This window comes from Hypomesus nipponensis, chromosome 10 (assembly GCF_054491055.1).
Source record: "Hypomesus nipponensis isolate SF chromosome 10, ASM5449105v1, whole genome shotgun sequence".
Classification (NCBI taxonomy): domain Eukaryota; kingdom Metazoa; phylum Chordata; class Actinopteri; order Osmeriformes; family Osmeridae; genus Hypomesus; species Hypomesus nipponensis.
Window position 1 is genome coordinate 14,688,243 of NC_140370.1, and position 26,817 is coordinate 14,715,059.

Below are 26,817 nucleotides of genomic sequence, written 5' to 3' on the forward strand. Positions count from 1 at the left end.
GCCGCATGGCCGCCATTTTGTGTCCTTGGGCCCCGGTTTCCGTGCCAGGTAGTTGTAGTACGAAGTAGAGTTCCACTCAATCAGAGTAAAGAGGCTGGGATCAGAGTCTGTGTCAACTCCCAAGTGTCTGTAGGTTTACGACACGTCAAGTCCAGTGTCCAAGTAAGAAGAAAGAAGGAGCGAGGGGACAAGGGAACGAGGGAAGGAAAAAAACAGAGCCTCAACTCTGTGAAGCAGCTGTTTGGTTTCAGTAAAACTATAAATAAAAACAAACATATACATCCCCAAAAAGGTTTTAAATACTGTTTTAAGGATCGAGGGAAATGATTGAAGAGAAAAAAAGAAAAAAAAAGAAAAAAAAAGAACTTTGAAGTGATGTAAAAAAAATAAAACAATGACAAGTTTTTCAACATTGCTAAAATATATATATGTATTTAAAAAAATCGAAGGGAGGTGTGAAGGAGAAAAATACAAGTTGTTGAGACAACAAGCAACAGTTATGGGTGTGGGGGGGGGGGGTAGTGGGGGCTAAAGAAGTCAAGAGAGTTCTTCTTTCAGGCTCAAGCTGTTTTGTTTTTGTCTACAGTATGTAGTCTTGAACTGGTGGCAGGGTGTGGAGTTGGAAGGGCGGCAGGGCTGGTGGGAGATGAAAAAAAAAAAAAAAAGATTGATGGATCGAGAAGGGGGGGAGGGGGGGGGGGCGACGCGACGGCGGCTACTTTTGGCCAGAGGCAGACTCCTCGGGGGCCTCCGAGGAGGCGGGCAGCGGGGAGAGGCTGCGGGGGCCAGTGGAGGAGGACGGGGTCGGGGGAGGGGAAGGGCTGCCTCCCGCCGTGCCAGACTGGGCCATCTGCTGCCGGAGCTGGGAGATCAGGCACTCCAGTTTCTCCCGCGCCTCGCGCTCTCGCCTCAACTCCCCCTGCAGCTCCAGCCTGTCGGCCTCCGCCCGCTCCAACCTCTGACGCAGGTCCACCAGCTGGGGGAGGGAGGGAGGGAGGGAGGGGAAGAAGGGAAGGGGAGGGAGGGAGGGAGGGAGGGAGGGAGGGAGGGAGGGAGGGAGGGAGGGAGGGAGGGAGGGAGGGAGGGAGGGAGGGAGGGAGGGAGGGAGGGAGGGAGGGAGGGAGGGAGGGAGGGAGGGAGGGAAAGTGAGGTCAGGTTAGTCTGAACGGTACTCAGACATTGGCATGCACTGGACACATACACAGATGCAGACACACACACACACACACACACACAGTCCTACAGCCAGACAGTCTGCGCTAGATGCCAGAGAGCGAGTGGAGGGAGACTGTACGAGAGCTGGAGGGGGGAAGAGGGGGGCTAGATTCCAGAGTCCAGGCCAGCATAACAGCCCCTATCTCAAGATAAAGTCTAGTGGAAACCCAAACAAAGGCCCAGTGTACTGCACAGACTGATCACACTGCATGTCTGGCTAGTAGTACACACACTATCTCTATATCACACACACTTCCCACTGAGTGTCAAACATGAAATGACTCAATCAATAACATGCAGATTTCCCAGGTGTGGTGTGTGTCTGTCTGTCTCAGTCTGCCAGTCTGTCTGCCTCTCTGCCCGTCTCCGTCTGTCTGCCCGTCTCCGCCTGTCTGCCCGTCTCTGCCTGTCTGCCCGTCTCTGCCTGTCTGCCCGTCTCTGCCTGTCTGCCCGTCTCTGCCTGTCTGCCCGTCTGTCTGCCCGTCTGTCTGCCCGCCTGTCTGTCTGCCCGTCTGTCTGCCCGTCTGTCTGCCCGTCTGTCTGCCCGTCTGTCTGCCCGTCTGTCTGCCCGTCTGTCTGTTTGCCTGTCTGTGTGTCCCCAGCTCCAGGCTGTGTGCTTGCGTACCTGGGCGGTGTACTGGGCCTCCTGCAGGTGCGTGGCCCCGGGCTCACACACGCAGCTCTGCTGCCTGAGCTGGTCCAGACGAGCCTCCAGCTCCCTCTGCTCCTGCCGGGCCTGCTCCAGCCGCTGGGCCTGCTCCGCCTGCACCGCCTCCAGCTCCACCTGCAGCTGGCTCCGCTCTGCAGACAGCTCCCGCAGGCGCGCCGCCTCGCCCCCGCACACCGCCTCCAGCTCCTGGACACAACGGGACACGCTCCGGTCACACACTGAGTCTCACTCTCTCTCTCTCTGGGTCTCTCTTTCACTCGCTCTCTGGGTCTCTCTCTTTGGGTCTCTCTCTTTCTCACTCTCTCTCTGGGTCTCTCTCTCTGGGTCTCTCTCTCTGGGTCTCTCTCTCTGTCTCTCTCTCTGTCTCTCTCTCTCTCTCTCTCTCTCTCTCTCTGTCTCTCTCTCTGTCTCTCTCTCTGTCTCTCTGTCTCTCTCTCTGTCTCTCTCTCTGTCTCTCTCTCTGTCTCTCTCTCTGTCTCTCTCTCTGTCTCTCTCTCTCTCTCTCACTCTCTCTCACTCTCTCACTCTCTCTCTGGGTCTCTCTCTCCGGCCAGCCTGACTCACCATCTCCAGCTGCAGCTGTTTCTGCAGGGTGCAGTTGAGTTTCTCCTGCTGCCTGCTGTACATCTGCATGATCTCCACCACGATCCTGTCCTTGTCGTCCTCTCCCCCCGCGTCCTCGCTCGTCACAGCCGACGCCCCCGAGTGAGGAGGAGGGGGGGCGGGGAGTGGGCGGCTTTCCTGCTGCCCGGGCTGGTCTCCATGGAAACAGCCCGCGGTTCGCATTCCCGCTCTTGCTCTCTCTCTTCGGCGGCTGTTCGCTGGGATTTGGCGTCCTCGGCTTCGGAGGGGGCAGGAGGAGACGCGTGGAGATCTGAGGAGGGAGGGAGGGAGGAGAGAAGGAGGAGAGAGAGAGAGAGAGAGAGGTTGAGAGGCGCAGAAAACAGAGGACGGTCTACTGTGCCCCCCCCCCCCCCCCACGGCAGTTGAGTCAGAGTCTCCATTGCCACGGGATACGAGGCCCAGCCCCCAGACACGCCCACACACCAGGGATGAGAGGGATGGCAGTGCTGCCTTTCCTGTCCGGCTGATAATGATGGTGTGTCGGTGTCAGTGTGTGGCTGACAGGAAAGGTTAACCCTTCCAGCGCTAGCGGCGGCCCGTATGGGGCCTGGGCTAGTGCCCCGGGCCGCTCACCAAGGGGGAATGTCAGACTAATATATTCATATATGCGTGACAGGAAGCAGGCGGTGCCTTTTAGACTCACAAACCTAAATGGGTGACTCACAGAATGAGAGACAGGCAGAGAGGGTGTCAGTGAGTGAGTGAGTGAGTGAGTGTGTGTGTATGGGAAGGGGGGGATCAAAGCGAGGAAGGTGGAAGAGAGAGTGTGAGCGAGAGAGTGAGAGAAAGAGTGAGCGAGATGGAAAGACAGTGAGAAAAAAACTAAGATGAATTAGGAGGATGGGAAAGAAACAGAGTAGAAAAACCTGTCAGGGTGCCACAGAGGGGGGAGGTGTGAAAGAAGATGTGAAGATAGCAGCCAGGGATAGACACAGAGAAAAGGAGAAGGAGATGAAATGGAATGGGAGGAATGAGAGAGATCTGGATGTGATGAAGAAGAGGAAGCGGGAGTAGGAGGGTGAGAGACAGAATTTTTGGGGGAAAGTAAGCAGGTTCTGCTGCACTTTGACCCCAACACCTCTCCCCCAGAGACTGGTACCTCAAGGTGTGTGTGTGCGTGAGTAAGTATGTCTGTGTGCATCTGGTGTGCGATTGTGTGTGTGCGTGTCTATTTGTGTGTGTCTGCATGCGGTGTGCTTGTGTGGGCGTGTGCGTGCGTGTACTGACCCATGGCGGGCTCCTGGGCAGCCAAGCCTCTCCGGCTGTAGTGGTGTTTGAGCAGAGCACCCAGCACATCAGGGCTGACCTCCTCCTCCCTCCTCAGAGATACGTTGGGAGCCACCATCTTATCGTAGGTGTACAGGTAATAACTGGAAAACACATGCAGGACATTTAGTCATTTAGCAGAAGCTCTTATCCAGAGCAACTTACAGAAAGTACAGGGACATTCCCCCCCCCGAGGCAAGTAGGGTGGAGTGCCTTGCCCAAGGACACAACGTCATTTGGCACAGCCGGGAATCGAAACCAGCGACCTTCTGATTACTAGCCCTATTTCCCTAACTGCCTCAGCCATATGACACCCACAGTTACACAGTGACGGGGGCATCACCGCAGCACACGGCTAGCCAGCCTGGTCAGGGTGAGGGTCAGGTCATCCTGACTGTTCATCCTGGTGTATCCCTGGGCTGCTGACCCAGAGAGCAGGCTACTCTGAGCACTACCTGAGGTCACACTGTTCATCCTGGTGTATCCCTGGGCTGCTGACCCAGAGAGCAGGCTACTCTGAGCACTACCTGAGGTCACACTGTTCATCCTGGTGTATCCCTGGGCTGCTGACCCAGAGAGCAGGCTACTCTGAGCACTACCTGAGGTCACACTGTTCATCCTGGTGTATCCCTGGGCTGCTGACCCAGAGAGCAGGCTACTCTGAGCACTACCTGAGGTCACACTGTTCATCCTGGTGTATCCCTGGGCTGCTGACCCAGAGAGCAGGCTACTCTGAGCACTACCTGAGGTCACACTGTTCATCCTGGTGTATCCCTGGGCTGCTGACCCAGAGAGCAGGCTACTCTGAGCACTACCTGAGGTCACACTGTTCATCCTGGTGTATCCCTGGGCTGCTGACCCAGAGAGCAGGCTACTCTGAGCACTACCTGAGGTCACACTGTTCATCCTGGTGTATCCCTGGGCTGCTGACCCAGAGAGCAGGCTACTCTGAGCACTACCTGAGGTCACACTGTTAATCCTGGTTCACCCTACAGTCTGGACTAGCCTACCGCCCTGACTGGCTGTCACGGGGCTAAACACACATAATACCAGCCTTAATCTGGGGCAGATTAGTGGGGACCGCAGACTGTGCCCTCACGCCAGCCCCAGGGAATTCTGGGAATGGCGGGACGGTGAGAGGCAATGGTTTAGGGATTATACTGTACGCACAATCCAGAATACCTACAGTCATGCATTGTTGCACGGATTCACAGTGTAGTGGATGGATGCCTTTGTAGCAGTGTGTGATTCAGCAGGGGATGATCTGAGCACTGTGGAGAGGGGCAGTGGGCAGGGTAATGTAGTACCTGGGATGCAACAGAGGAGCGTGGCCGGACTCCTCTTTGATGTCAGAGAACAGCCGGTTGAAGACCAGTGAGGGTGGACCTTTACCCTGGAGATAGGAAGGAAAAACAAGCCAGAGGGAGTCAGGACGTGAGCGCGTGGCATCCACAAAGGGCAAAGGCATGCACGTTCCACTCCCCTCACATGTGTGTCTAACGGCTGTAGCGAGGAAGACAAATTATACTAACAAATCGAGTTTGTATTGTGAGCAGAATAGAGCCCCGAACACACACAGTGAGGAGGGTGTGTGTGTGTGTGTGTGTGTAACATGGCTCTGCTGTTCAACTATCTGTGAGGGCTAACCCATGCTTGTGGAGATGGATGGTTTCTAAGAGCCGGGCCAGATCCCTACTAGGCAGAACACACACACACACACATCTTGTGATGACCGCTGCAACACAGGGGGGAGGGGGGTGGGAGGCAGGGTGTGTCTGTCCTTGTTTGTGTGTGTGGGAGAGTGAAAGATGAGGAGTTGTCTTTCAGTGTTTGTGTGTTTACTTGTGTGGATGTGTCTTGGGGGGCAGGGTAATGATAGCAGGGGAGGGTCGTAGGTTGACAGAGATGAGAGGGGGGGGGTGTGTGAATGGTTGTTTGAGAAGGGGGGGGGGGGGGGTGAAGCGTGCCTTTTGAATGGAGGTGTATGTGTGAGGGGGAAGGGGGTGGGTGACCTGGGAGTCTGACCCTGTGTGTAGCAGGCTGGGGAGGAGGACACCGGGGGGGAGGGAAGAGGGAGAGGGAGGAGGAGAGAGAGCTGACCTTTCTTCCGGAGTCGGTGTCAAGCTGCTTGACGCTGGGGGAGCACAGCTCTGTGGGGGATCTCCTCACCTCGTCCACAGGCTTCTGAAACAAGCACACACAGGGGCAGGGACATGGGTTAGGATCCACGCCGCGTATCAAATCCCATTTATCTGTAACGCCCTTTTATGTAGCAGAGAGAGGGCTTCACACACGGCCAGAGAACTGCATCTAAACCAACCCCAAACCCTCACGGAAGACGAGGGAAAACCACCAGGCAAAACTCGTATACCGTCCAAGCAGCAAGCAGAGACGAGTCTGAGGAACTAAAGCGACCAGGACACAACAACGACCCTCCAGAGAGGAAGACAGTGAACTACCACCGACGTGGACAAGGAAGACGAACTGCGTCCTACAGGAACACAGAGGAAAAGGAGCGGCATCGACACGCAACAAAGCAGACCAAGAGATGACAGATAGTGGTAGGAATATAAATAAAACAGACATGAGACTGAGTTTTGTGTGTGCGGGGGGGGGGGGGGGGTTGCCCTACATGAAGCACAGCTGGAAGTAGTATTTCGTTTAAACACAAAGACCTGTTTGTGTGTGGGAGACATGATTCTGTCAGTCTGGCACACACACACACACACACACTCGTGTGTCTGTTTGGTCAATACTGCTGGCGCGGCTGCCTGTGTGTGTGTGTGTGTGTGTGTGTGTGTAGACTGTGTGTGTGTGTGTGTGTGTGTTTCTCTGAGCTTATCCAGGCCACAGTCAGCCAGAGACCATGAGCTGATGGGCTGATGCTTATCTCTAACAGACAGAACTGACAATACAGACTGCCTACAGTTCCACTGAGCTGACACACGCACACACACCTGACCAACTGGTTGCCCAGGAACCAACGAAACTAGACTTTCCTGCAGAGAAGGGGGAGGGGAGAAGGGGGAGGGAGAGGAGGGGTGAGAAGAGGGGAAGGAGATGAGAGGAGGAAGACAGGAAAAGGTGGAGCTGAAGACAAAGACAGATGAACAGTAAGGAGAATTCCAAAACCAAGAGAATTGGAGAGGTGAGTGAGGAGGAAGAGTGAAAGGAAAGCCATATTGTACATTATTGACACACACTCCCTCTAACATATGTACACTAATCCACAGATCCAGACCCATCGCCGCCACACACACACACACACACACAATACAGTTTAACTGAATAACAAACAGGCTCTCTGATGAATTTTTTCCCTATTTACCCGTTACACTAATTATCCTGGGAGCCAGAAGGACAGATGATATGGTTATATTTCTCCATTCATTTCTGCTGCTCATTTGTTTGTGTGTGAGTGTGTGTTTGTGTGTGTGTAGTGTAAGGGGTGACTACCATTGTAGTATCTATAATGATATGGATGACCGTGTAGGCCTGGCATGTAAATGTGTAAAAAGGTTGTAAACGCGAGTGTGTTAAATATTAGCCCGGACTTCTCCTTTAACGAGCATGTGGAGGCAGGGGGTGTGTCTGAGGCTGAGAGCTACGTGCGTGAGGTGGGGGGTGTTTTCTCAGAGAGCCAGAGAGCACTGCAGAGGGGTAGGGGGGGGGGATGTGGTGGTGAGGACGAGAGAGAGAGGGAGGGAGGGAGGGATGACAGGAACAACAATAAGCCCACTGCAGTGGTGAGAAAGCCTTGCAGAGCCCTCTAACTGTCATAGCCTGCGTGCGATCGCGCCCGTGTGTGTGTGTGTGAGTGTGTCATCGCGGGGCCAAACCAACATTAGCAGCAGGTCAGAGAGAGACCTCTCATCTTCTTGACCTCTACCGAGAGACATGACCACTGACAGGGACACTCCCCGCTGAGCGGCTCGTTAACGCGTCTGTGTGTGTGTGTGTGTGTGTGTGTGTGGGAGTATGGTGCGGTGTGTGTGTGTCTGGGTGAAGGTGTGTTTGTGTGTCACACACACACAGGAGGCTACATCGGCAGGTTTAATGGCTGCCTGTTTCTCTCTCTCTCCCTCTCTCTCTCTCTCTGATTCTTGCTTGTCTGGAGCTTGAAACAACCCCCCCCACCCACACAAACACATACAAAAAACACACACCAGCTCATTATTCCTGGTAATCTGGAAGTGGCTTCTGTGAGTCCATAATGAGTGGCAGCGTGCAGCGTGTGTGTGTGTGTGTGTGTGTGTGTGTGTGTGTGTGTGTGTGTGTGTGTGTGTGTGTGATTTAAAGCATCGCCTGGTCTGTCTCTCCCCGTCTGGTCTGTTCTTCATCCACTCATTCCACCGCTCCTTCTGCCTCATCATTCCTACATCCCCCTCTCCATATCTCTGAGTCCCTCTCTCTCCCTCCCTCCCTCCCTCTCCCTCCCTCCCTCCCTCCCTCCCTCCCTCCCTCCCTCCCTCCCTCCCTCCCTCCCTCCCTCCCTCCCTCCCTCCCTCCCTCCCTCCCTCCCTCCCTCCCTCCCTCCCTCTCCCTCTCTCTCCCTTCCTCTCCCTCCCTCTCCCTTCCTCTCCCTCTCCCTCTCTCCCCCTCCATATCCACCCTCTCCATATCTCCACTCCCTCTCTCTCCCTCTCTCCCTCTCCCCCTCCATATCCACCCTCCCTCTCCATATCTCCACTCCCTCTCTCTCCTTCCTTCTGTCCAAACCCCCCCCCTCCCCCCTCCTCCCCAACACCTGCTATGCAGCTCTGTTCTAATCTACAGTAATGAAGCACCTCTCTTATCCAGGGTTGCTGCTGTGACACACACACGCACACACTCTTCGGTGGGGGGTGGGGTTAGGGTTGGGGGGAGGGACCATCCTGCTGCATTCCTGCATGCTCCAGCCCTACAGACTGGGTCCCCCTGCTCCCTGTTAGAGCCAGCCTACGTGACAGTGTGGATTAGCATTCCAAGCACCCACTCTGCCCCGCTACACACCGCTCTAATCTAGTAGCAGTCTGCTGCAGGACTTCATATACACACACACACACACACACGCATCAGTACACCAGCGTACACACACACACACACACACACGCAAGCTCGCCCGCACACACACACGCACACACACACACGCATCAGTACACCAGCGTACACACACACACGCAAGCTCGCCCGCACACACACACATACACAAAAGCAAGCGCTCACACACTCCATTTAAAGGAAGAGTCAAGACACTGCTCGACTAAAAACGTGCACACACAGAAGCCTGCACACGGACCCATCGGCATGCAGCTGCTTCCCATAGGAGGACCATGTGACCTGTGCCCACCACACACACACACACACACACACCAGTGTCCACTCTGCCAAACTCTAGCTAAAAATACAACGATACATGCCGAACATAACACATAAATAAGCACGGCTATAAACACACCGTTACACCATGTGTCCCCCCTCACACACACACACACACACACACACACACACTATGTGTACATAGTATGAACAGACTCAACTAGGTTAATGACAAATGTATCTAGGGCACAGAGCGTGTTCACCTGTCTATACCATTCCATCCCTTGGGAGAGTTTGTGTGTGTGTGTGTGTGAGCGTGGGCACTGGTTTCCATCTCCAAGGCTCTTGTTTACACCTACGTCAACATGAGTCTTGGGTAATAAGGTCACAAATGGACATCTCTCAGGTCACGCCTGGCATTAGGATACGTCTCCAGTCACCACGTGAGATAGACCTTCTCTCCCACGCTCTACGTGAAGATAAACACGTCGCCTGCATCGTTTCCCCCTTTTGCAAAGAACAAATGCGTTTTTTTGCGTTTTTGTGCACTTCCTGTGCCTGGTCGGCCGGAAATGAAAAGAAGAAGAAGAAATCAAAACAACCCAGACTGAGTCTGTTCCTTGGGAGGGTCAGGACCAAACCAGAAGAGTGTGGACAGTCTTCCGCTAAAGCAGAGGATGTCAGATGAGGGGGCGGTCCTTCAGTGTGGCCCGTGACACATAGTTTGTGTGTGAGTGATCTCAACACGTCCTCAGCGGGTCAGGTGCATTCACACCTGTACTGAGAGCTGTCCCGCCAGTGACGAGATTACAAGACGCATGTTCACACCAGAGGTGAACAGAGCAGCATGTTAACGACACACACACGCACACGGGGACACTCTTCACCAGGCTGATCCTGTCTCCATATATTGATCCACTGGTAACAAACAAAACCATGTCCAGCTCCTCACTCTACTTCACCCAGGGTAGGGAGACCCAGAAAGAGAGGGGGAGAGAGAGAGAGACAAAAACAGAGGGAGAGAGAGAGATGTGTGTGTGTGTGTGTGTGTGTGTGTGTGTGTGTGGGGGGGGGGGGGGGGGGGGGGGGAATAAAGGGGGCACACAAAGCCGTGCCTGTGCCCCCTGCCGACCCCCCCTCCCCCATTCCGCTCCACTGGCTCCTACACTGAGCAGTGGCCCCTCTCTGAAGCTTTCATATAGCTGGCCTTCAGACCCAGCAGCGATGGCACACAGGGGGGACAGGGGGAGGCCAGAAAAGCCCTTCCTACTTCCCTCCCGAGTTAGAGAGGAATGGGGGGGGGGGGGGCGGGAGTGAGAGAAAAAAGAAAAACAGCCTTTATTTATGTGCCTTTTCATTCTTCTTTGAGACGGCGAGTGAGGGAGGCTGGAGTAACGAGAGCAAGACGCACGCAAGGCCACACACACGCATACAAAGACGCGCACACACGCGGAAACAAGTCGCTCACGCGGGCACGCACACACGGTCACGCCTTGTCTGTTTCTAACCACATCCTGTTCCAGACCAGACAGTCTGAGAGGGTGTCAAAAAGCAGACTAGCAGGCACTCCTTATTCAGAGAAAAAAAAATCTTGCTGGTAGCATTTCACTGTTAAGTTAAGTTTACCATTATGTTCCTGTTCATCCTAACAATTAAGAAGACTGTGTGTTAATGCTTACTAAGTTTTCAACGGCTGTATTTGTCTGGCGATGTTTATATCACTAGATATAACATGCCACTTGTTTCCTCAGGACAGAGTAGGAACACACACTATGCCAGTCTCAAATGCCCAACACACACACACACGTGAGTCCTTTGTACTGGACTATATAATCTGTTGGGTATTTATCAATAAACCACAAGCAGTCCCCAATTCTCTAGTGTGTATGGAAAACAGACGGCGTCACAAGCAGGCAGCTGACACAGGATGACGCTGCAGACAGACAGACGCTCAGATGGACACAGCCCATGTGACTGTCTGGAAGCTGCAGCTGGGGTGTGCACTGACACACACGCACACACACACACAGAGACAAACAAACACACACACACACACGTTACTGCGTCACATTACAGACAGAACCTGATAAACATCCAACACAGCACAGTCACGCCATACTCATTGTCTCGCGAGCACAACACACACACCCACACACATCCACACGCACACACACACACAACCAGACAGACAGATAAGGACAGGTTCATTCCTGACCAGCTTTGGTGGGGGCCTGAGGCACATTTTTTGGCCCAAATGGGCACCATGTCTAGACAGCTGTCATAGGGAGAACGCAGAGCTCTCTTACTTACACACACACACACCACACACCACACACTACACACACACACACACACACACACTACACACTACACACTACACACTACACACTACACACTACACACACACACAAACACACACACACACAACACACACACACACACTACACACTACACACTACACACTACACACTACACACTACACACACACACCACAGTCTGCCTTCCGCTCCCTGCCAGGCTCTGTTGGTTCAGCCTGTCTGGCCTGCCAAGCCTGTCTCCTGGCCTCAGTACTGACACCACCCCAGCTACAGACAGGGCCTCAGTACTGACACCACCCCCAGCTCCAGCTACAGACAGGGCCTCAGTACTGACACCACCCCCAGCTCCAGCTACAGACAGGGCCTCAGTACTGACACCACCCCCAGCTCCAGCTACAGACAGGGCCTCAGTACTGACACCACCCCAGCTACAGACAGGGCCTCAGTACTGACACCACCCCCAGCTCCAGCTACAGACAGGGCCTCAGTACTGACACCACCCCCAGATCCAGCTACAGACAGGGCCTCAGTACTGACACCACCCCCAGCTCCAGCTACAGACAGGGCCTCAGTACTGACACCACCCCAGCTACAGACAGGGCCTCAGTACTGAGGCCCCAGCTCCAGCTACAGACAGCCAGGAACCATGGCACCATCTGGGAGAACGCACAGAAGCTGACGGCAGAGTTTTTTTAGTAGGGAGACTTGCACAAACACAACAGGAATACAGCCCCCGCAGTTTCAGTAGCGACCGAGTCAGTCAGTCTAAACAGGCTTGGACACTGCCGTCCCTGAGATAAGAGAACAGGTCTGACGGATGCAACAGCCACTCTCTCCGTCTCAGTCACACTCCAGTCAGAGACACCTCTGACCTGTACGACGGCAGACCGTGTAACCCGAGTATTCCGGCAGGGTTTTAAATACTCTGAATGAGCCGTGTGAGGGGAGGGGCGGCTGCACTCCAGCCCTGGCAGGAGTGACCTACACCAGCAACCAACCACCGTTGGACGTCTCTGTTCGACCCACAGCATGTATGGATCAAATTCCGTGCAGCAGCGAGCTGAAGGCTAGTTACTGAACCTAGAGGCCTCTCACCCGGTTAGCAACACTGTGAGCGAGCAAGCTGTTCCCACACGCATGCCCCGCGTGTGCGCGCACACACACACACACGCATCATCACTTACACACACACATTTCAATGTCCTGCCCCAGTAAGAGGAAGGTGCTCCTGCCCCAGTAAGAGGAAGGTGCTCCTGCCCCAGTAAGAGGAAGGTGCTCCTGCCCCAGTAAGAGGAAGGTGCTCCTGCCCCAGTAAGAGGAAGGTGCTCCTGCCCCAGTAAGAGGAAGGTGCTCCTGCCCCAGTAAGAGGAAGGTGCTCCTGCTCCAGTAAGAGGAAGGTGCTCCTGCTCCAGTAAGAGGAAGGTGCTCCTGCCCCAGTAAGAGGAAGGTGCTCCTGCCCCAGTAAGAGGAAGGTGCTCCTGCCCCAGTAAGAGGAAGGTGCTCCTGCCCCAGTAAGAGGAAGGTGCTCCTGTCCCAGTAAGAGGAAGGTGCTCCTGTCCCAGTAAGAGGAAGGTGCTCCTGCCCCAGTAAGAGGAAGGTGCTCCTGCCCCAGTAGATGTAGGTGAGTCTGCGCTCCACTTCTGCCAGCCCTCCGGAGTCTTAATTACCCAGCTGTCAAAGCTCACCTCCCAGTCCTGCCCTGGCCGCCACACTGTCACACAATCTCACACACACACCGTCATACACAGACACACACACACACGCGCATCATCATACACAGACACACACCCACCCACCATCAAACGACTGTGTGGGAGGTTGGGATGATGATGACGATGATGATGATGACGCATGTTACAGTAAGCACACCACTGGGCACACACACATACAAACAAACAGAATACTCAAACAGGCACGTACACAAAGAGTGGTTCTGAGCAGAGCTGAGAATGAGGCCAGTGGGGACCTTGTCTGACTTAACCAGTCACCCATCTGGGCCCCCGGGTGCAACAAACAACGTCAGAGAGCCAACACAGAAGAGAGCGCAAAAGAGAGAGAGACAGAGAAGAAAAAGAGAAGGAGCGAGAGGAGAGAGAGGGGAGGAAGAAAGGAGAGAGATAGAGAGACAGAGAAGAGAGAGAGAGATGGAGGAAAGAGAAAGAGATTCCAGTTAACTGGAGGGCCGCTGGTTCATCACTGTAATGACATGGTGGCCATCTGTGCAGAAGCTAACTACAGGATGAGGAGAGAAAGTACGGCTGCTTGCAATAATGAGATATGGAGACAGACACACAGAGAGAGAGACAGAGACAGAGACAGAGAGAGAGAGAGAGAGAGAGAGAGAGAGAGAGAGAGAGAGAGAGAGAGAGAGAGAGAGAGAGAGAGAGAGAGAGAGAGAGAGAGAGAGAGAGAGAGAGAGAGAGAGAGAAAGACTTTGCCTCTAAGGATGAGTGTTGCTAAGCAGACTCCATTCAGTATGCAAGCAGGCGTTGCCATTTCTACATAGCAAGACCCACAGAGACACACACACCATGATGGGGGATGTATAGTGATGGCCGACCCCATTCTAGAGACTGGCAGTCACTCCAATCATATTGATCAGGTTGCTCTCAAGTCTGGTTAGTGCAGAATACAGCACCAGTAGACAACACTGTGTGTGGTTGCTAGGTAGCTGTTTAGCTGAGTGAGTGAGTGAGTGAGTGAGTGAGTGAGTGAGAGAGAGCTGCAGCATTATCGTGAGATACAGCCTCTGCTCCACCTGGCCAAAAGACCCTGAGGGGTAATACCACACACACATTTTAATACACACCCTCTCACACACCCACATCTCTCTCTCTCTCACACCCTCCTGTCTGCTCTCGTGGGGGTCCAGTCTCATCCATATTACATGTAGCAGCGTGTTAGAGGGCTTTACTGACTGTCTCTTTATGGAGAGTCAGTTAGCTGACAGGAGCCTTCAGGCCAGCCTGCCACACAGAGAGAGAGAGAGAGAGACAGAGAGAGAGAGAGAGAGAGAGAGAGAGACAGAGAGAAACAGAGACAGAGAGAGAGATACAGAGAGAGAAAGAGGGAGATCACCTGTCAGGTACCCATCAGGAGGCTACACCAGGCTCTGAGTCCCCCTCTCCTCTTTCAAAGGAAAATGGACAGGCACTTCACTTCAGCATGCAAGTGTCCTGTCGTTAAAGAAACCGTTTAAGGAAAACTGCGGCTCTGGGAAACTAATATAAAAAGCCGCAGGAACGACGTGTTTTCCGCCGGCGATGTACTGGTTAAAGCTGTCACTGGTTTGTGTGTTTCCATCACAGTAGCACTGTGGCTGGAAACTCATCTAACACACTGTGTGACTATGATGAGCTGGGAAGGCACACCTTCCAAACCACCAGAGACGCTCAAAGTCAGACTCAGAATTCATTACGTGTGAATCACTGTCCATAGTGCGTGACACACCTGGGCGTGGGCCGAGATCAAAGGGCTTGAGTGGTTAAGCGCTGTAATCAATCTCCTTATGATTTTATGATGAGAGGAGACATGGAGAGAGAGAGAGAGAGAGAGAGAGAGAGAGAGAGAGAGAGAGAGAGAGAGAGAGAGAGAGAGAGAGAGAGAGAGAGAGAGAGACAGAGAGACAGAGAGACAGAGAGACCACAAGAACAATGACGCTGGCCATGAGTCAGGCTACAGGAAGGAAATACACGCTGACGGGGGGAAGTGACCTCGACCAAAGCACCGAAAAGAGGTGTACGTGAGACTGTGTGTGTGTGTGTGTGTGATCCAGTTAATCACTGCCCCCCCCCCCTCCTTCTCCTGCCCCCTCCTGTCTGTGGGTAGCACCAAAGTCTGTCACTGTCACAAGAACTGTATCACAGCTCAGCGCGTGGGTGGGCGTGCATCCGTCACCGTCTGACACCGCCACACAGCCATGTCCCCATGTCGCCGCGGTCAAGCCCGGGGCCGGCATGTCTGAGCCCCGCCACGGGTCCAGTCGCGGTGACACCGCCTCTCCACAGAACCACACGGCTCCGGTCAGAGTTCAAGGCTTGGACTATGTTTCCCCCCCCCCCCCCATCACTCCTGACGAGTTTAGGAAGCCTGTTTATAAATTGGACATGTTAGCAGGCGACTGCTCCCAAACACAGCGGTATTTGTCGGCCTATCAACAACTAGCTGTCATAAAGATTGGGACTAACCCATCTGTATCATCCAGCCTGAGTGTCGTCGTTCCCTAACCCCCTGCATAGACAAAGGAGGCAGGTCATATAGGGAAGGCTTGTCTGTGATAAAAAATGCTTGGCATGAGGCATCTGAAGTATTTGATGAGATTGCTACAGTTGTTCTGGTTCTGTAATGCACTCTGACTTGAAGCCAACACACGGGCTAAACGACTTCTTTAGTGAGGTGTCTTGGAGGGAGTCTTCAGGAGAGTAGGGAAGGCAGGTTCAGATGCTGCTGTGGTTAAGGGTGTTAAGTGGAGTAAAGACTACAGGGGAAAACCTGCTCTTATTTTTACTGTGTTGTGGAGGGGGGGGGGGGGGGTCCTGGGAACATCGAAAGAGTTCTGGTGTGTGTGTCTGTGTGTTTGTGTGTGTGTGTGTGTGTGTGTGTGTGTGTCTGTGTGTGTGTCTGTGTGTCTGTGTGTGTGTGTGTGTACAACAGGGCTTTCAAACACATCAAGGAGACCTTCCCCAGAGTGCCATCCATGCAGGTGGGAATACAGGAGACAAACATGACACCACAGAGGGGGTGGAAAACAGAAAAGAAAAACCTGGCAACTAAAATGTCACTTGCTTTGACAGCCATTGTAGTTAGCAAGGTACGTGGTGATGGGTGAGGACAAGGCTGGGAAGCCTGCATCGCACACAGGTAATATGCCAATTACTATAATCCAAATAATTCAGACACCAGGTCTACACGCTTTTATGGAGCGCGTGGGCTGAAAGCTAAGCTAATAACAAGCTAGAAGGGATAGGAGCTCTGGTTTCCCCCAGGCTGGGTACACAAGGCCATTAAAAACACAGCCTATTTGATAAAAGACTCGGAATATCTCATCAAACGAGGACAGTGGGATCACTTCCATATGGAAATGGCAGCCATTATCGAACATGCTAATAAATTAGGGGTTGAAAGTCAAAGGGAGGGGGATTCCGTCTCTCTGCCTGTGTTTGCATCATGCATAATGGATCAATGGGAGCGCAGTCTTAATGTGCTGTGGCTGTGCCGAGTGGCACCCCAGTGGGACGCATGACACAGCTTTGATATCCTCCGTTTGCGCGTCTGTCTGCGACTGTGTGTGTGACAGACTGTGTGTGTGGAAAGAAATATGAAAGGAGTGAGAGTGTGTGTTTGTTTGTGTGTGTGGTGTTCCTATGGAAAGCGCCTTCTCTCCATTTATATCTCCATTAATCAGCGTTCCCAACGGGCCGCAGCACAGAGGAACCTTTCAAATGCAAACGCGCTCGCTCGCTCTCTCTCTCTCTCACACACACACAATCCTTTACAGTAGACCCTCTTCTCTCCCCCCCTTCTGACGGTCTCCATGGGAGATGAGACTCTGGACAGTTAATCTTCTCTTCAGTCATTGATTCATTAATACTACAGCTCTTCTGCTCTGCTACCCAGAAAACAGCCCAGCCACAGAACAGCCCTGACTAGTAACACCTGTCTTATCTTGTCGGAACTATCCCATAATCCTCTCTGTTGTCGTCTCTGACAGGCTGGCTGGTTGGCAGACTGGCTTGACTCTCCTCTCCTTGCTCCACTCCATATCCCCCCTCCCCTCTTTATTCTTCCCTTCCCCCTCTCTCTCCTATCCCCTTCCCCCCCTCCTACCTCTCCTCACTCCCCTCCTCTCTCTCTCTCTTTCCCTTCCCTCTCATTTCCCTAAGAGCAAACTGTGGTCTCGGCTCCTGGCAGTGGGGGAGGGGGGCGGAGCCCCAGTGGACCAGACATGCAAACAGGCCGTCAGTCAGGGCTGTCCCAGCCTGCAGTGGGCTTGGTTGGACTGTTTAGTCTCTGAGTGTCCCTGTGGCGTACGTGGCAGTTGCTGGCTCCCGTATCTGGGCGGGCCTGTCGCTACGGTGACTGCTGCGACTGTGCGCGACGGGTGCCCAAGGTCGTGGTGTTCACCCTTCACCCAGGCAGCGTCTCTAACTGGGGCACAGAGGGACTGGGTCGGCATGGCGATGCAGCACAGACCAGAGCAAACTCGGTTTCAAATCACTAGACAAAAACGGGAGAAACAAATGATTTTTTTTTTTTTTTATACAATTTTTTTTCTTCGTCTTTTCACTTGTTGGTTTTCTAAACTAGAATGATTTACTTGATCAGGGTCCAGGTTAACGTGAAGAGCAAGTGAATCAATATAAAGGACATTTGACTTTAGCGGTAAAGGCTTTACCACTAAACTTGACCTGACCTGAGACATACCAGTGAGGCCCCTCCAGACAGCGCTCAGCCCCTCCCACTCACCAGGGCCCCTCTAGCCCCTCCCACTCACCAGGGCCCCTCTAGCCCCTCCCACTCACCAGGGCCCCTCTAGCCCCTCCCACCCACCAGAGCCCCTCCCACTCACCAGGGACCCTCAGGCCCCTCCACAACAGCCTGGAGCACAAGCCAGGACTGTAAAGAGGATAAAACCCTCCCTGTAGGAACTGCTACGAAGTCTTCTTCAAGTTCTTGGTTGTACAAACATGCTGAACTAAATCTATGCCTGGAGTTGTTTGTAATTTTTGTTTTCTTTCTGGTAACGTGTTTGTGTTTGAGGGTTACGCACAAACACACAACATAAGAAATGTGCACGGGAAATAAAGAGGCAAGGAGAGACAGAAAGGCCAAACGTTTGCTGGCGCGTGATTGGGCAAGTAGGAGGGCTGATCCAGACCCCATGTTTCGTTCAGTCGAGGTCTTACGAGGTACATTTTTCACCCTGAGAGAGGGGGAGAGGGGGGGGGGGGAGAGAGAGAGAGACAAGGGAGAGAGAGAGAGGGGGCAGAGAGAGAGAGAGAGAGAGAGAGAGAGGGGGGGGGGGGGCCTGGTCAAACACAACAAGCCGTTGTATGCGGCATTTGCGTGTAGAAGCCTGGCTCGTGCAGAGAGCAGAACAGCAAGGGGAAAAGAAAGAGGGGAGAGAGAGAGAGGGTCGAGGGAAGCTGACCAAGACTACAGCAGGAGGCAGCTGTCCTAAGCCGAACCGTCCTCTCCTCTCTCCCCTCCCCCCCCCCCCCCCCATTGCAGCTCAACCTCTCCCCTGGGGCCCCTGTGTTCCTGACCGCAGTTGCTCTGAGTCCGTCTGTCTGGGTGTCTGTGTGTCTGGCCCGGCTGGTCGGCTGGCTGGATGGCAGTTTGAGTAATGAGAGGGGAGTGAAGGCAGAGGGGGGAGGGTTCGGCTAGGAGCACATGTCTGAGCACAGACGGTGCTTTACGTAACAGGCTCTGCCTCTCTCTCGTCTGACTGTAGCCCTGACCGTGCCCCCCCCCCCCCTCTCTCTCTCTCTCTCTCTTTCTCTCTCTCTCATCTGACTGTAGCCCTGTGACCGAGGAGCCTGTCCCCTCTTCTTCTACCCTTCTCTTCTCCCCTCCCCCTTCTTCCTCCTCCTCCTCTCTCTCTCTGACTGTCTGACTTGTCTGACTGTAGCCCTGACCGTGCCTGCCTGCCTGCCTGCCTGCCTGCCTGCCCTCTCTCTCACTCCCCCTTTCCTCTCTCTATCGTCTGACTGTTGCCCTGTGGCCAAGGCTGCCTTCTCCCTCCCTCTCTCTTGTTGTGTCACAGCAGCGACTCGCCCATCCATCAAGGCTGCAGACCAGATCAATACACTCTGCCGGCCTCTCTACAGTCCGCCTCCCAGACACACACAAGTGGTCTTTTGCTTATGTAACGATCAATTTATCGGCTCATTTGGCTTCTTATTTTGTTACTGTCCACTAATTGGGGCCCAGGTTCTATTGACTGTTTAAAACCACACTTGGGCGCTGGGCGCTGTCTGGATTGGTCTGAGCAGCCTAAGAGCCTGGAGATGGTGTGAGATTATATGTCGACATGACTGGTGGGAATTAGATGCGTGCGATGAAGGCGGAGACATAAGTGGCAGTGAGAGAGAAACGGAAAGAGTGGATGAGACCAATGAAAGAGAGTGAGAGGATGTCGATGGCTGGACAGAGATAACATCAAGAAGAGGGGAACTGAAGAAAGAAAATCCTGAAAGAGACAGCAAAAGACGATATGAGAGAGAAGGAAAGAGACAGACAGGCAGACAGACAGACAGACAGACAGACAGACAGACAGACAGACAGACAGACAGACAGACAGACAGACAGACAGAGAGAGCAAGACGGAGAGACAGACAAGATTGAGAGCCACAGCTGCAGTGGTGGTTATGAAGTCACTGGTTTCCAAATAGCTAAGAGCAAGCCGAATAGGCCAGATGTCTGCACTCTGTACCGCAGCCGCTGTCTGGGACGTGAAGAGACAGATAGACAAACAGGCACACAGACAGACTGGCAGACAGACAAACAGGCACACAGACATTGGGCAACACTGCTCAAGTCTTACACCAGTTAACAACTTGAGCTAATCGTGGCTTGCTCAAAGACTCAGACCAATTAAAAACGGAAGATTTTAATACGCCCTTGACCCATTTGGTTTGCTATTGACAGGGTTATTATTCATAGTGTTCAAAGGATTTTATGACAGATAGAAACATGTGCCCGGGACGTTTTGTACTTGAAGCTAATACTATTTCGCAACAGATCAACACAGTCTGGGAAGTTTCTATTTCATGTAATCAGGTGGGAGAAGTCATTGTACCGAGGATGACGCCACGCTATCAGTCTGCGAGGGAAGTACAGACACCCGTCATCGCTTCAGGGCCAGATGAAGTCATTGTTTCATCCGACGCCAAACGTATTCCTGAAAGGAGCTGTCAATTCTCTGTTGTCATTGGTGGAGTCTCGTCTGGCTAGCGTCCTGTTTCCTCTGCAGGTCTCCGTACGGCTAGGTACAGGCTCTTAAGTCTCCTGATGGGACAAAAGGGCCACTTAGGAGACCAGGGCTTTCAACTGCTCCTCTCAGACCGAACACTCCCAACAGGAAATAGGACCAGTCTGGGGAGCTGGCTGGGGAAAGGGGGTGGGGGGGTTGTCCAGAGGGCTCTCTATTCCTCCACGCCCCAATGTCCCTAGCTACCCCTCTCTGGAAAACCTTGAACTGGGTTTCAATGTGCACATTGACACAGTGTGTGTGTGTACACAGGGGCTAGCGCTGCAGGTATGGGGGGTCTGGAGTTAGGGGTTAAAACAACATGCCGGGCGGTCCATCTATCCAAAGGCATGCACTCTCCCAGGCTAGTTTCCCCTCGTCTCCCCTGACGACCTTTCACTAACATCCACACGGACGCGGAAAAAGTATGAGTCACTCTCCTGTACCGCGCCGAGCAGCAGCTCCCCAGTACCGCGCCGGGTGGCGGGCAGAATCTGGAGGATGTTCAGGGTGAGAGGCGGTCAGTGGCCTGCCAAGAGGCTTGTCTGTCTGTACCCCCCCCCCCCCCCACCTCCCGTTATCACATGCTCACAGACGGCCGCACACGCACACAATGGAGGAGGAGGGGGGGGGGGGGGGGGGGGAGGGAGTGTCCTGAGCGGAGCAGAACAGCTGAGTCGGGTCAGCTGGTCCTCCGAGCATGATGGCCTTTCACACGCTCGGACATCCTCTCTAGAGGAGCTTCTTCCAGAGAAGCTCAGTGCCCGACGTCACCTGCTTCCTGGACCCGAGAACCACAAAGGGTTTTTTAAGAATTTGGGATGCGTTTATTGAGGATTGATCTGGACAAGCTTTAGCAGTTCCGTGGATGCGTTGTAAGTCTATAAATGTCTTGTTTAAAAAAAGATTTTTTTAACCACAGTAGACACTGTGGCAATAACAGCAGAAAACTCCCCTAGCAGAGGGAAAACATCACCTGAAACTGTAGTGACACAAACGGTCCAGAGGGCCCTAGAGGTGTGAGACAAGCCTAGGCAGAGATGTGTCACGAGCACTCTTAACAGCAAGAGAGAGAGAGACCGACAGAGAGAAAAAGAGGAGGGGGGAGGGGGGGGAGGAAAGACAGACAGAAAGAGAGAGAGGGGGAGGAGAGAGAGAGCTAGAAAGAGAAAGAGCTGTGAGTGTACCTTACTGTCCAACTAACCCTAACAGTTTACAGAGTGTGTGAATGTGTGTGTGTGTGTGTAAGGTTGGTCTGTCTGAGTGGCCGCAGGTCTGTGTGTCTCCAGCTCTCTGACTGGTGCATTCAGTCAAGCCGGGGGGAAGGAGGAGGAGGGGCAGGAATGTGGTTTGGGCGCTAGACGAGACACCAGACAGTATTTCCGGCACACACACACACACACGCACGCACACCGGGGCTTCTCCCTTGCTTAGAGACACAAACAAAACACAATGTGAAAGGCAGATTATCATAGCGCACTCTCCCACCTGTATACACTATAAATAAAAAGTTCTAACGTTTGTCTGCTCCGCAGTCACACACTTAACCCACGCTGGGCCGCGGCTACTGTGAACAAGCAACTCTGAACACACAAGCTCAGCGGAGGGGGGCAAGGGGGGGGGGGGGGGCAGGGGGTTCTCAACTGTTCTCTCTCGGGCACGCACGGACGTAAACACACACACACACACACACACAGCTGGTCATGAACCACAACAAAACAAAAGAAATCCAGTTTGGTCAAGAGGGGTCATGAGACAAGGACCAGTCAATGGAGGTGGAAACAATCTAGAGCTTTTTTTCAACTGGAGTGGGTTTTCAATAGGGGCTTTGCGACCTGTGCACTAACATATTTTTTCTTCTTTTTTTTCTTATTCAAATGGTGGAAATAATGAGAAAGGGGGAAAAAAGCTGCAAAACCCCCTATTTAGAGGAACACTCCATGAGGTTCTGGTCTTTAATGGAAACTAAGAGTGATACAAAGTGGGCATTCTCCATGCAAGTTATTGCTGGTGTTGTCCATTCAGTGTAGAAAGAGAGGAAGAAAAAAAAAAAAAGAAAAAAAACTAAAAACATTGGACGATCGAGACCATAAAAAGCCATTCAGATAGTGCTCACTGAAGAAGTGACAACGGTAGCAGCGCTAAAGTGAGAGTGCGGGTTGTTTCGGCCTTTTGTTCTGTGACATTCTAGAGTGACCCCCAGATGACCTAAGGGACAAATGATACACTTCCCCTCTGGCTCTGCTTGCTATCGGGGACAGCTGGTCAAGCCTTCACCCAGCAGGCCAGGCGGGCTGGGCCAGACGCATGTCACCTGTCCCCTGGCCCTGCTAACATGCTCTACAGGTCAACACTAGCTTAAGACAACGCCGTTGTCTTCACACAAGGGGATGTGGGTCTACCTAAGACCATTACACCAGAAGCGATAACCTCATTAGAACCCCAGCTTGGAACACCTATATGCTATTCTTAGTAAACAAGGTCCAATGTTTAATTCCTCCGCAGGCAAGCAGAGCAAACACATGGAACAAGTAGGCTAGCATTAAGGACAGGCATCTGCTGGTATCAAAAGAAATCAAAGACAGGCATGAAAAGAGGCACTGAGAATAACAAAAGGTTAAGAAGTGCTTACTTTGTCTAGCGACCTCTTGAGCTGGTAGTGGAACTTCTCCTTCATCTCTTCCAGCAGCCGTCTGAGCATGGGTTCCTCGGCCGAGCCCAGGTACTTCTTCCCCAGCAGCAGGTAGCAGGGCCACTTGGCCGAGTCGAAGCCCCAGTGGCAGGTCCTCTTGTCGGGCGACTTGTGAGAGTGCATGACAAACTTCTGCGGCGAGAAGAGCAGCTGGCACTCCACGCACTGGATGCAAGGCGCCTCGGGCTGTGCGTAGAACTGGGGCACGAACAGACCTTGGCACTTCCCCAGGCACTGGTGCTCCACCTGGAAGCTGGCCTCGCTCTCCTTCAGCAGGCCCTGAACCGGGAGCTTGCCGGAGGCGTCGGCGGGGAGGGTGCCCCCCGGGCGCAGCAGGGCGTTGCAGAGCCTCTGGGCGTCCGTCAGGGTGATGAGGCCGCAGGACGGGGCGTTGAAGGGCAGGATGCCGAGCACCTTGAGGATGTGCAGCTGCTCCGCGTCGCAGCGCGAGCAGTAGACGTAGAGTTCGTCGCACACCGCGTTGATCTGCTGCAGCGAGAAGTCGCGCAGCACCGAGTTAAGGACCTGGGGTAGGCACAGTCGCTTCTCCCCCCTACGGCAAAGCAGGAGATGGACTCTCCCTCCAGGAGGGAATGGGTGAGCTCCGTGGAGCTGTCGCAGGGTACCAGCAGGGGCCCACCCCCCAGGATAGGGGGAGAGGGCAGAGGAGCCATGCCTGTGGGGGAGGAGGACTCTGGGCCGGTGCGTGCCGAGAAGGCAGCCGGACCCCCGAGAGAGCTCTGACTGCTGAGGGTGAACTGGGCCAGGGTGTGTTTGAGTCCGGGGCTCAGGTCCAGTGGTTTGGCCGAGGCTAACATATGCAGCTCTGCCCTGCCTTCCACATCCATGTCCGAGTCACGCTGGAGCTCCTCCACGTGCTCCCTCTTCACCTTGGGGGTTCTGGGGAGGGACTCCAGGCTGCGCCTCTTCAAATTGATTTCAGCCATCACCCGTTTTTTTATGGGTGCGTCTTCCAGTCGCTCCCTGTACAGGCGCTTCATGCTGCCCTTGAAAGAGGTCAAGTCTTTGAACGGGGTTTTCAGACTTGTCTGAGTACTGGCCATGTCTAAGCACAGATTTATGGTCTTGTTTTCTCTATGGTGAGCAGGGCTGAATGAGTATGGGTTCTCTTCTTTTTCCTCTTTTCAGATGTTACAAATCTTCTGGCATTCAGACACATGCATGGTGATGATGATTGAAGTTTTCAGTGATTTTAGTCTCCTTCCTAAGGGCAGAGAGAGTAGAGGGTTTTTATTTGTTTTGTTTTTAAGACGTGGACGTAAAAGAATAAATAACATCCTAAAGAATTCAAACCTTGTTCACAAATGCTCATTCTGAAAAACTACTGTAGCAAATGTAACACTTTTACATATGCTGAAATAACCATAAGGAGCTTAAATTTTTTATGGCCCCTTTCCTTGTCCTGGCTGGGGGTTGTATGACTGTTGGCATGGACCATTGGGCCAAATGGCTATTACCTTACTTCACACAAACAGGACTATTCAGTAATTGTAATTAAACAACAGAAATGTGCATATTGTTTCTTCAATGGCAGTGAAGTACAATTACCAAAACGAGGTGTTGATTTTAGCGGGTAAAATATGAGCGGCCCAGAAGAATAAACTCAACAAAGATCAAGTCATCTATCGCCGCACAGTCAAATGAAATGAACAGAACTCATGGTTTACTAAACTACAGTACCCATTCCCTACGGTTGTGCTACTATCACGCTCAAGGTCTACTTACCCCACGCTGACCCCATCAACTACGTGGAAAACAATTGATAAAAGACCATTCATTCACCTTCATTCAATTGTTACCGAAACGCAGAGCAACGTAGTGTTTCCCCTTAGCCACGGGATTTTGCTGACTTCGGCATCAATTTGGGTATTCAATCTTTTACAGAATACTCGAATGTAATCTAAACAGCAATGGCTATTGTAACGTTATAGATATGCATATAATGGATAATTCTCTACTTCATCTGTTAACATTTTGAGCTAAAACTGAATATTTGAGCTTTGGTGTATTCTCATCCAAATGCGGCCGGAGTGGACATGTAAGAATCTATTTCGGCTGTCGAATGGTTACGACGCATTCAGTCTTAGGACGGTGTCGCTAGCATCTCAACTGGATTCTGGACTAGCTGCTTTGACTATCCAAGCTTTACCCAACACATATTACAAAACATAACCCACAAAAGCAGTTGATGGATGACTTGGGGATCGTAAAATAGATTTCTATCGGCTCCGCGACATCAGTGTCAGTGCCGTTAAATGATACATTTCCAATAATGACGGTGGTTTGTGGCGAGCTTAAACGCTGTGATTCCAGTCTTGAGCATCGCTTACCCCCACAAAATGGCAATGGTTTTCGACCTCATGTATATTAATGTTAATAGAGAACAGAACTGCTCCCGTTGATTCCCTGTATTTTTTCTCTCTACTACGAAACTAGCAAGGACATCGCGACTTGCTCCACGGAACATCAAGCTCACCTCGCACTCTACTATCCCTCTTTGCGTTGCGTCTGCAAGTGCAAACTGTACTTCGCCTCCGGCGCTGGCTCGCCACGATGGCAAAGGTATGCAGACAGCACTGATAATGACATTCACTGTCTAACGTCTGGAACTGGGTGAAGGAAACCCAGACTAGACAACACCAGATAGCTCACCAAAACATTCAAATGTCGGTAAATTACATGTTGGCTAAATCACCAATTTATAAGCAGCCTAGCGTTAGCCAACTAACTAGGTTTAGCCGAGGATGTGAGACTTCCAAAAAACGTTACAGTAGTACTCGATGGCTCTCGCCGAAACACAGCTACAGTAGACGGTGTGTTCTTTTTCGACCAACCGTCCCTTTAAAATGATCCAGAAAATGTATTTTTCGAACGTTATAATATCATTATATAGTAATTCATATAAAACACAGACAGGTTCAAACATACTAGCATGATAAATGACATTAGAACGAAAGATTGCCTGCACCGTTAGCTAGCTAGAGTATTCCACTGTCGGGAAACTGAGCAGCTATCGTAGATTCCCTAGCAGCAGCTTGTTAGCTTAGCCACCAACACCAGGCTAGCATAGCGCGAGCGAGCGCTAGTAGTATTAGGCTGTTAAATCCTCATAGCGTGCCTTTTTTTCGGTAGAACAAGCTAAAACCTTTAAATAGCCCAACATGTAAACATGAAAAAAGCCAAGTGTTATCATTACAGTACCATGGATAAAAGACAAACCAAAATGTATTAACACTTGCCTGAACGAGGTCGTATCGGCTCCTCTCTATCAGTTCTCCTCCGTTCTGAAAAGCCTAGTCGACCGTCAACAAGATGCAGCTAGAAACACCAACAGTCCAGTAACGTCACAGCACGACTTAATGAGATACGTCACCCAGACTCGAATTGGGCATGTCACGGAAACTGTGCGGGGGTGTCTGTCTGTCTCGCAGTCTGGAGCTTGTGTTTACCTGCAGACTGCAGCAAAAGACAAATGTTTAATGAATTATAGGAAAATCACGCGTTACAAAAAATTGACTAATGAAGCTTACCACGTGCCGTTGACTCTACAACGTTAATATCATATATCGGGCCTATTGTGCGCTTGCGGAGTATTTGACACCTATTTAATTGCTCTCTACAAACTTATATTTATTGACTTTAAACATTTTCATCAATCCAACCATCCAAATTACAAGTGTTTTTTAATTGTTGTTATTGAAATTATATTTGTACTCTGAAGCCGCAGTATTAGAACAGAATC

General features: G+C 52.3%; 1 protein-coding gene across 1 annotated transcript; it reads right to left on the reverse strand.

Annotated features, from left to right (window-relative positions):
* Positions 1-682: 682 nt before the first annotated feature.
* On the reverse strand, positions 683-26,402 carry skila (SKI-like proto-oncogene a). Its single transcript, XM_084708064.1, is given in 10 exon segments — positions 683-976; positions 1,841-2,071; positions 2,450-2,607; positions 2,610-2,759; positions 3,737-3,879; positions 5,083-5,168; positions 5,876-5,959; positions 22,995-23,602; positions 23,605-24,279; positions 26,315-26,402. Coding segments are annotated over 9 exon segments (2,235 nt in total). The 5' UTR covers positions 24,119-24,279; positions 26,315-26,402; the 3' UTR covers positions 683-715.
* Positions 26,403-26,817: the final 415 nt, after the last annotated feature.